General features: G+C 44.2%; 1 protein-coding gene across 2 annotated transcripts; it reads right to left on the reverse strand.

The window, feature by feature from the left end:
• Positions 1-285: 285 nt before the first annotated feature.
• jade3 (jade family PHD finger 3) lies at positions 286-10,942 on the reverse strand. 2 transcript variants are annotated; one of them, XM_034583321.1, is made up of 12 exons: positions 10,682-10,942; positions 7,790-7,865; positions 7,304-7,363; positions 7,126-7,208; positions 6,863-7,020; positions 6,585-6,775; positions 6,177-6,388; positions 4,321-4,488; positions 4,096-4,212; positions 3,084-3,542; positions 2,094-2,211; positions 286-1,997 (listed from the first exon to the last, which is right to left on the reverse strand). In XM_034583321.1, exons 3-12 carry the CDS (start codon positions 7,350-7,352, stop codon positions 1,207-1,209), a joined length of 2,346 nt encoding a protein of 781 aa, XP_034439212.1. In that variant the 5' UTR covers positions 7,353-7,363; positions 7,790-7,865; positions 10,682-10,942; the 3' UTR covers positions 286-1,206. The 2 variants fall into 2 exon arrangements, with proteins under 2 accessions (XP_034439212.1, XP_034439213.1); XM_034583322.1 differs by having other exon boundaries at positions 7,790-7,867; positions 10,696-10,887.
• Positions 10,943-11,140: the final 198 nt, after the last annotated feature.

Here is an 11,140-nt window from a genome sequence, read left to right on the forward strand (position 1 = left end):
AGGGCCAACATACAGAGGCAAACAACCATTCACCCCACATTCAGTCAAAGTAGCGTCTCCAGTTAACCTAAGCTACACCTGCATGTGTTTGGGAGGGGGGCTGTGGGAGGAAGCTGAAGTGTCCAATGTAACCCCAGTTTCTTGCTGTGAAGCAATAGTGCTAACCACCACACATGCTGCCCTGTGTGATCACATGTCCTCTTTAAATCAGTTTGGTAAACTTTTACAATGTTTGTTATTTAGGCAGTTATTGTACAGCTGTTTTTATAAAGACACGGCTGCGTTAGAGACGTTCAGCTTTTTTGTTAAATAAAATAAAGTTTTTTGTAGTAAAAATTGGTTCATATTTGGCAAAGCTCCTCAATTTTCAATAAAAATAAAACAGTTGTGATAAAGGCTGATCATGTTACTATCTGAGGGAAGAGCTGTATTCAGTCTTTGCCTTTATGCATCCAGTTTCAAGTCATTCCCGACGGATGTAGTTATATTATCTGGCATTTTCTCCCTTATAGGCAAGAACCTGATTGTTTTACCACCTGCAAAATCTGAAGTTCCTCACTGTGGGAAAGTGTAATCCTACACAAAAGGCATTCACGTTTTAGAATTACATGACTCCACTATTTGACGAATGTAAAAACCACCATGTCAGTCACCTTTGAGGAAAACAATGGAAACAGGTGGAGTAGTTGCTGGAGTTCTCTACAGGATTCCCATTAGCCGTTTCAGTTTTAATATCTGGCCACAGTGACAGTGAAGGATCAATTAAGTGGAACATGTGTGTTTCAGTTACACAATATTTACATCCCAATTTGAACAATGTATGTACAACAGTTTTAGTCAAAGGCAGATTGAACCTGTGTACAGGGGAACAGGGCTGTTTAATACAAAATGTGATGCTGGCCACAAACAAAAGGCAAGCATGATAATCTCAGAAGACAGATTTGTTCCTGTTAAATCAACACTGTAACAGCTACGCTTCTCCGTGAACTCTACGGGGTTGTTATCGACGACAGCACCCATCAAATATCTTCTGGTTCGTGTGTACAGCAACGTGAGCGCTGGGTCTTGGTCTGGTCCCTGATTGAAATGTGTTCAGAGAGACAGCCTGGCACTTAGGAAGTCTGCCAGAGGGTCAGGAGACATCAGTGGCAGTGAGAAGAGTAAAAAAACTACAACGATAACAAAAAAAGAAAGAAAATACAGCTGTCACCTTTGCATGGGGTGTCGGGAGCCCAGCGACTGTTTCCCCCGACTGACCCCTTCCCTTGGAGTGTCAACCTGCCGTTGGTGCCTCCCTTTGGCCTCTGGCTCTGAGTCACTGAGCTCCAGGTCGGGACAGTATCCGTCACTATCCTGGTACGATCGCACGCTTTTCACCTTGTGTTCAGACACGGGTTTAGCCCACAGTCTCTCCTTGGCAGACACTTTGCGGGACAGTTTGTCAGAGGCCCTCAGGTCCTCTGTGGTCCGTACCAGGTTAATGGTCGCCTCTTTGAATGACCTGCCGAAGTGCTCTATGGCAGACTTACGAAAGCTGCTCTTGTCGTTTGAGGTGTCCTGGTGACTGGGAGTCTGGCAGGAGCTGTCCCTCTGTGCCGCAAACTTCTCTAGGCGGCCGTTAGACTTTGCTCGTTCTTGGTCCAGCTTGCCGTTGCTGTTGGACGAGTGGCCGTGGAGTGCAGCGTGTAGGGATAGCGGTTTGCCGGTTGGTTTAACAGGCAGCGTTGGGTTGATGGAGTGGCTCGAGGAAGCCACTCGGCCGTTGGATCGCTCATCTCGCCGACCACGGCCGTGCATTTGAGGTTTCCCCTGACCCAGCCCCTCACCTGTGTATTCTGTAACATTAGCCCTATTGTCCGGACAGAGTGGCCCATTAGCAGATTTGGAACTGCAATTTCCATTTCCGAGATTTGAAGCTTTGGGCATTTTTAGCTTTAGGGTAATCCGCGGAGGAGGACGGAACAGTGTATTCTCCACTGGGAATGAAGCAGGAAGGCCTTGGGATGAAGGGAGACAAAACATTGCAGATCAGTTATTGGCAATCACAACATAATATTACCAAACAGATAACTTTAACAAAATAGGCCTCTCACCAGCAGACTGCTCCTGGTTCATTAGCTGCACATGCAAGTTAAACATCTGCTCCTGGGATTTGCTCTGCAGCAGCTTCAGCTTCTCCCGCCGACTCACCATGTAGCACAGATTCCTCACCTGCAGAACACGGACATTATTGTGTGTCAGGTAAAAAGGTTCCTCACACATGTTCATCATTTCATTTCCTTTAGTTTTTTTACTAGGACTGCAACAGTAAATTGATTTAATCAATTAAAATGAATAATAAAAATAATTGCCAACTAATTTCATAAACCATTAGTCGGGTCTGCTATGATGCACAGCACACACAGAAGCAACGTCCCCTGAGGTGGGTGGTAGTAAACCAGCCAATCCCGTGCCTTGTGAAGGTCACATTGCAACGCCTTCTCTTCTCACGAGTGTTTGATATGAACCTGAAGAGAAAACTGTGAGAACCTCTCCCCCTCCTCCTCCTCCTCCTCCCTCGTTAACAACTTTAAGGTTCATACCACAGTGATGTTGTGTGGCTGTTTCTTTCTCTTAAGCATCTATAGCGCCCTATGAAAACATTTATCCGGTTTTCAGATTTAGTTTTGTAACTTTGAGTCTGATCGGTTTGTTGATATAATATAAGCTATGATTCTGAAGCTTCTGTCTGAGCCAGACAGAAGCTTCAAGCTGTTTAGTGCACTGTGGTTGTGTGGAGAGATTTCTGTGATGGATATATTTATCAATAACATTAACAAAATATATAGAATATGCAAACTCTACTGCTCAGCATCTACAATAGTAAAATGTGATTTCTGAGTTAACAGACTAAAAGGTGAATTCAAGCACATAATCTGTCAGCCTCCTTGAAAACAAAATGCCCATTAGGAATAAGCACACTATAGGATGAATAAAAGGCAACAAATACTGTGTGTACAGAGAAATGTCCTGGACTAAGCAGAAAAAACTGAGACTCAGCACTACAGAGTACAACACACTGCAGTGAGAAATAAAGCACCCACCCTCTCTAAATCCTGTCGTAAGTGCATGAACATCCGCATGCGTGTGTGGATGCTGTCCTCCTGAGGCTGCAGCACCAGGTTCTCCTCCTCTTCTTTAGGGGGCAGCAGAGCTTTGTTAAAGCTCCCTTTCCTCTTCAGTTTCCAGTAATGGTAGATAAAGTCCACCAAGCGCTCAGAGAGCCCGAGGGCCCGCGCCAGCTCGTCCAGCTGGATCAGACTGTAAAACTCCTCTTCCAGCTCCTGTAGTCTCTGCGCCCGCTGGCCCATCTTCCCCACCTCACTGGGGGGTTTGGAGCGTGCCGGGCTCAGGCTGGCCTCCCCAGCTTTGGATTTGCTGTGCTTGAGGCAGAAAGACTTGAACTTGACTTCATCCCCTTCGTCCAAGATGGTCTTCATCTCCAGGCTGTGCTCAAAGGCACATGTCACATGGAAAGGAGTGGTGCAGTTCTTTACAGAGCACTGTGAGCGGAGGGGAAAGAATGGTTATTTAAAGAAAACCAATGTTCCTTTCATTACTTGAGTTACCATGATTTGGTTTGTAATTGCCCTTATGTAGGAAATTTGGACACCTCATTATTCTTAACAACATTTTTTTAGCTGCAACTGATATAGTGTAGAAATTAGATGGAGAAAAGTAAAAATGCACAAGTTTGGTTTACACACGTTTACATGGATACTTGTTTCCCCATTGTATTTGAATGTATTACTACAACTGCGATGTCCTCGAAGGATTAAGCAACTAACTTCTTGGAGAAGTGGAATTTTTGGAAAGGCTTATTTTTGTTGTTTTTAAACTAAAGTGTGCGTTTCAGGCAGGCTGTTAAGTGTTTTTTACACTTTGCCCACAGCCTGTATTAAAACCAAGTAAGTGGCCATCACCACCAGCTGCTCCCACAGAGAAACCACAGCTGGCAGCATAGAAAACTTACTTACAGCACTGTTAATGTTTACATTTACTGTGTTGTTCTGGTGACACCAACGATTAGTAATGAATGCACAGATTCACACTCACCTGGATACATGCACCGGTCTTCAGTTTACACAGACTGCAGATGAGAGACCAGCGGCTGGGTGGGATGTGGGAGACTTTGGTGATGGGCTCCATCCTCTCAGGACAAGCGATGCTCACCTGCAGGGCAGCAAAACATTCAGTGTGGTATGAGACTGTTGACGGGGTTTATTAATGTAAAACTGCTTAGTGAGGTCTAGAGGTAGCGGAGAGGAGACAAGTGTTTACCTCTGGTATCCACAGGGCACAGCTCACATGTGCCCACTTGGTGCCTGCACGTGTTGCCTTCATGGCACCGCCCTTCTGGGGACACAGGAGGCACTGGGGGTCGATGCTGAGGACGCACGTCCTACACAGCCAGTTTCCAACGGGCACTTTGACGATGCCGTAACAGGCCTGAGGAGAGAAGAGCAGGTCAGAACATTATGTGATTGACACATTCCCTGACAACACAATAAACCAATAACCATTTGGTACCAACAGATAAATAAATACTCTTAGATTTAGGTACTAACAATCGTTGTTTTTCCTTTTATTGTCTGGTTTACTGCAATGGAGTAGTGCACGGGGTAAACAGTAAGGTCCTGGTCAGGCTCCAGTATTTCCAGAATCCAGCAGCCAGGGTTATCAATTACACCAAGCCCACATCACCCCCACCCTACTCCATCTTCACTGGCTTCCGGTCAAGTCCTGCATCATATACAAACTCCTCCTCCTCACGTATAACTCCCTCCATACACTTGCCCCCTGCCCCCGTGCCTGTCTGACCTCCTGCATCCCTATACACTACCTCATCCTGGAACACACTGTCCTCCATCCCCCGCACCAGCCTGTGAACTGATGGTGACAGGACACCACCACCCTCTGGAACTCTTCAACAAAAACTTTAAAAACCACATATTCACAAAAGCCTTGGCCACAAGATTACAATATGTCCAGCGTGCACTACTATTATCATTTTCTGGTACTGGTTTGTTTTATTTATTAGGTTCTTTGTTTTCCTTACTCTGTAAAGTGGCCTTGGGTACGTTGAATATAAATCCAAATTCAGTGTTTCCATTAATTATCTACACCGTGGCGGCCCACCATATTCTAATTTGCCCCACCCCAGTTTCATAATGAATCAAAAAGGGATAGCTTTGTGCATCGCTGAGGCCGTGCATACTCACTAGTGCACTCGCGCTATTGTCCATAAAGCTGCTACCGTCCACACAGACCTCATAGTTTCATTTGCAGTTGTGTTCGTACCTGCAAGTGGCATCAATAAAATTCTCTCTCGCATGAGAACTTGTCTTTCACTCTCTATTCTGTGTACCTGTCACTCAGAATTTATTACATGTGAGAGTGACGTTTGTGCGCAGTCACATTCACCCCCACTACCGACATAGATTGAATGAATTCTGTGGGAAATGCTAAGGTTATTATTATTAAATATGATGGTCAGTTGGGACAATAAATGACCACATCTATATTTACATGGTTTCATCAAGTTAGATGTAAGACTTTTTAAGACCTATGTTAAGTACAACAGATATGACGGAACATCAGTCACAGAATTACTTACACTTTCCATTAATTGAAGATGAGGTGAAGTAACAGAGTAAAGAATAACCCTCAGAAGGCAGAGAAGCTACAGCCTGAGACAGTAAGAATCGATATGCAAAGTAATCTGATAGGGGTGTTTGTAAATATCAGTTCCACTTTGGTCTTGTTTGTAGTTTTACTAAAGGGTGCTAATATCTGAATCGTTGAGAAAAAACTACAACATATGGTTACATTACGAACTATACAATTCGCCAAAACATGTCTCTAAACAAATTCATAGACATGCATGGTGGAGGTAGCATTAAACAAATCTTAACATAATTAAGACCTTCTTAAACATATTTAAGACATAGTACGTAATATTTTTAACATACTTCAGACTAAAAGGCCAAAGTTTTAGTTTTTAAGACTTTTAAATCCCACTGAAACTAATCTATCTGGAAAATGTATATTTTCAAATGTACTATGTGTGTCTGGTTTCTTGTGTGTTTTGTATTTTTAACAAAATCCTGAGTGCTGAAAGGTGTTCTCATGTTTACCTGGTGCACACAGATGTTGCACTTGTCACAGAACACCATGTCATTCCCCTCTTCGCTGTCCGGGGAGCGGCACACGTCGCAGATAACGTCCTCGTCGTACTCAATCCCCAGACCCTCCACCGTCTCGATGGCGTGTTTCATGTTGCCATGGCACTGCCTCTCCAGGGCTTCCATGGTGCGCTCCATCGTCAGCTCATCTATGGGCTCCTCCCCTGGGAGACACACAGAGACAAAAAGGTCCACATGGTCAGAGAAAGCCCAGACTGTAAGAACATCATGATTTCAAATCTTAATGCTCTTATTGTATCTCAGAGGGACAGATGTCTGCTGTTGTAGATGTGATCCATCACCGGGATTGTACAAAGTGAATTTTAAGATGGATTATCCCTCTACAATCTCGCTCCTTACCCATGCGGTCAAGCTCTCTGTTGAGCCCGTGCAGCCAGTAGAGGTCCATGTCGTCCAGATCGTAGCGACACATGGCCTCTGCCAGCTCTTTGATGTTGACATAACCTGGTTCAGTTGACTCCTGACAAGAGCACTGAATGTACTTCCTCTGGTGGGTGTACAGGACTTCCTTGGGCTTCTCCACAACAATCCTGAGCACAGAAAACACATTGCAAATCTGTCAACACTGCAAGGGTCTTCAAACAGTGATATAGGGTTTGATAACAGTCAGTGTTTACCTGACGGAGGGCTCTGGGATGGTGTCTGGACTTGCAGGCACCTGGACTCCCTTCTCCCACTCCTGCTTCCAGGTGTCTGCCAGCAGGTAGTAGTCCTCTGGGGAGACATGGTGTGAGTCTGGCAGCTTCATGGCACTGATCAGGTCTTTTCTGAACACCTTTGGGAGAGGGGAGGGGACGCGGGGCGGCACACAGTCAGTCCAACGCTGCTCATTACATTTAACAAACCCAGTATGCAGAGCTTGTTGTCGATGGGAACTTACTTCAGCCGGTTTCTTCGGGTTGGAGGCGGGGATTTCAGGTTTGCTGCCATACTTGTTGGACGAGCAGAAGGAGGTTGAGGGACCTAAATGAAGAAAAAGAGATTTGATCAAATTGCAGAGGAGAAAATAAAATACAGTCCAGTTCAGGCTGTGGGGTCTCTAGGGGCAAATGACTCACTCTCATTGTCAGAACTGTCGCTGCTGCTTGAGGACCTGAGACGTTTCATCCTGTAACATCCTGCAGAGCAGAAGAGATGACAGACTTTAAACATGGTTAAAAAAGAAGTTCATTTAAGATGGTATAAAATTATTTGTTCAATTCAAGTAAAGCCGTTTTCAGACATGAGCTCTGGAAAATTTTAACATTTGAAAAACGCAGCGGGAGATTATTAGGGTCAGTCATGTTCACAACAACAGGAAAATGTCCAGAAAATTCTGGCCAGGGTGGCGTCTGGGCACAGGAGTCAGGACATGACTTATACATTTTGCTGCGGAAATCAAATGTTTATCTGTAAAATGTCCGGAGCAATTGACTCGGTTCTTTGCGTTCTTACATACAGCCCCTCCGGAGAGTTTCAGGCAGATGTCCTGAGTTCAGTGTACGTCTGAAAGCATCTTATTCATTTCAAATTGATACAGAGGTTGAGAAAAGATAATTACTCACCATAAATTTCAAGTTGAAAAGCATGCTAGTGGATTCCTCTGATAGAAAATAAACCCTTAACTGCTGAACTTCATTCCTGCAAAGAAGAAATATAAGAGAGTCACATAAGCAAATATGTTAGCATGTAAACAATAAGCATGTGTTCCGTCTACATTGTCATATTAGTGTTTGGCCCAAAACCGTGCAATAAAATATCCAATATTCTAACCCACTAACAATATCAGTGAATAATTCAAATAAAATTCAGCAGCTTAATTCCTTGGTTGTCTTTCCATTTTGTTTTTCATCATCACAAGTCTGCAGTTTGAACCATGAAGGTTTAAAAGAAATGTAGGGACTTCAACGCAGTGTAGCCCCCAATACAGTACACTGTTTCAACAGACAGGACATGCCTCACATTCCTCATGAGGACAGGAGGGGTGGGAGGGGAGAGGGAATAAAGCCAATCCCACTCCATATCATATTATAAGTAAATGTACAAGATGTTTGTAGATGAAAACTTTATGCTATTTTTAAGAACAAGTCACACAGCACAGACACACTGCAGCAAACTGTGTAGCAGTAACCATAAGACCAGGGACCTGCCATTAACAGATGCCTGGTCTGAATACACTGAACTCTGTGTGATAGAGTACTGAAGACCGCCTTGCTCCGAAAGTGGACACAATTAATTTAAATAGGATTAGTTTCCTGTCAATCAAAAAAATCAATATGTTGGCAAATCTATTCTTCAGCTCTAATCCAGATGAGATGCAGAGGTAATGCAGGACTAGAGAAATCCTCATGAGAATTAATATTTAGACAAATCAGAATCAGTGTTCTCAGAAGAAAAAATGAATCTGAAACCTTTTGACATTTGATTAAATGTTAAAGTGATTTTAAAAACTAAATTCAAACATTATTGGTTTCGTCTAGCTTTTTAAGCATGTAGATTTATATAATTGGGAAGTGAATATGTTTAGATTTTGGATGGTTGCTCGGACAAAATAAGCAATTTCTAGACGCTACCTTGGGAGACAGAATATTGGGGCCACTTAAAAAGGAGAATACAGTCATAATATTATGAAAATAAAATTGTAAATTTGAGACCATGTGTCATTTTAGATGGGGGTATGAGAAGATTAGCCTGTTTGCGTTTAAATGAGGAACGTGGAGCATCTTGTTATGTTTTACTTTTTAAAATATTTACTTATATTATAAGTATCAGGACTTTGCAAGCAATTGTGCAAGACACTGTCTATTCTGAAGAAAGAACCACAGTGACTTTGAGGAAATTGTCTCAGTTTTGTAGAGGAGGAAATGTTAGGTAGTGGTTGACTGTGATCTATGAGCTATTTAAAGAGATTTTGTAGTTTCTCCAGAAACAGATAAGATAAGAGTGGAAGTCTGGGGAGGATGGGTTCTCCTTGCTGCTTATTTTCTATAAAACTACCCTTGTAATATTAAGACTGAACTCGTAATATTATGACAATATTCTCAAATCTCAGATTTATTTTCTTCAATTTGGGCCCAATACACCATTGTAGCCTTCGACACTCGATAATGATTTTTAATCTTCAGGAGGTAACTGCACTTGCTTGTGTTTCTTAAAGACGTTTAACAGAGCTATTATGTTAAACGACTCTCAAGATAGACAACAACCTACAGTGCTTAAAGACCTGACACCCTTTGTCAAGCTGCTTTCCGACAACCACTGAACTCCAAATAATCTCCTGACATTCTCCTGAAGGTCTGTATGTGACAACGTAAATTTCCAAGTGACAGTCCCCTAATAAAAACTCTGGATAACGTCCAATTTTTTCAAGAGAGCTTTTGGTGATAAGGCCTGACGCCGGTGTCGATGTGCTATTCACAAAAACAAGTGATCTCCGCAACAGAAATAATACATATCCTCCCACCACCACCGAAAGCAGCGGAGACTTCTGTGTTATTGTTAACGTGTCTGAGAGAATAATCTCTGTGTGACAGGCAACCACCAGAGAAAGTGCAGACCCAATTGTGCGGACATCCTCCGGAGTTCATGTCTGAAAGCTACTTGTCTTTTTTCCCCCATTTCTAGCATTTCCTCATTGTGCAGACCTGGAGGTGCCTGCTCTTGTTACATTGACATTTGGAACCAGGACAACAAGATAACATCAAAGTGGGGTGGGTCTCTTTATACAGCTGTCATGTAATCAAAACAGGACTCGGATGGTAGAGATAGTAAAACATGGCAGTTTATCCATGTTTCTGTTACCTGACTAAAACCTTTCTGCTCTCAACCCCCATCCCACTGAAGAGAAAGCAGAACCTGAGAGTCTGAGATGATGTGGATCTCAGTGCATGTCTGAGAGCAGCTGTACTGTGACTGCAGGCTGTGATGTAACATGCACGGAAATGACGTCACAGCGTTCAGAAAGCGCTGGTTTGAGTTAACGGGATCATTCACTGTGGTCTCCGGTGTGTTTTATATGGCATGTAATGTGCTAGCATGTAGCTGCTAGCCGTGGCTACATTGTTAGCCGCAGCTACACGCAGATTGAGGGCTTTAAATGAAATAACGCCGAGCGGCTGCCCTGCCCAAAGAGCCTGGTTGGCGCCAAACAAACACACACAGGCCTGGAGCGGGCTCCACTGCAGGCTGTGGAGAAATCAAACATGGGCGCCACCACCATACAAAGATGTCACTTCCTAGCGGCAGCAGGACGGAGGTTTGCGAAGCTGCTTCACAGTCTAATGTAGAGAGGGCTATCACACACGCGTCCGCATTGAAGCAGGGTCCAGTGAAAGCAGACAGTAGTAGTAGTGGGAGCAGGAGGCCCCGTGGCCTGGATAAACCATCCAGGGCAGATCCTGGCACAGGGAGCCCCGCTGGACACACGGGCATATTGTTCACATCCCTCCGCGTCTTACCTCCAGTACACGCGCTGCTGTCCGCTTCGGTCCCGCCACGTCCACCCGCACGCGCACAGTCAGAAAACCGGGTCTCTGCTCCTGGCTGCGGGTTAAATGATGGTTTGTGTGTGTCCCCCTCACTGGGAATCTCCAGAGCTGCGATCTGTCCTCCTCCACCACCACGGCACAACGGCTCTATTGTACCGCGCGTCCCGCCGGGTCCTAAACCCCGCCGAGTTCCCTCCATCCTGGGGACGCTCAATTTGTCCACCGGCGTCCACCTCTATGCACGCACCCAGTGGAAACAAAGACAACAATCTGGTCCCAACCAATGAAAACAGGGCGACCAGGGGTGGATAGCTCATCTTATTGTAAGGGGGACATAAACCTTTCTCAAGTGCAATTCCTAAAGGGAACACAAATATACATATGTAGCACATAAATAAAAAGCAAGAGGGGTTAAGCCATCATGTTTAA

Source organism: Hippoglossus hippoglossus, chromosome 4 (assembly GCF_009819705.1).
Source record: "Hippoglossus hippoglossus isolate fHipHip1 chromosome 4, fHipHip1.pri, whole genome shotgun sequence".
NCBI classification, from domain to species: domain Eukaryota; kingdom Metazoa; phylum Chordata; class Actinopteri; order Pleuronectiformes; family Pleuronectidae; genus Hippoglossus; species Hippoglossus hippoglossus.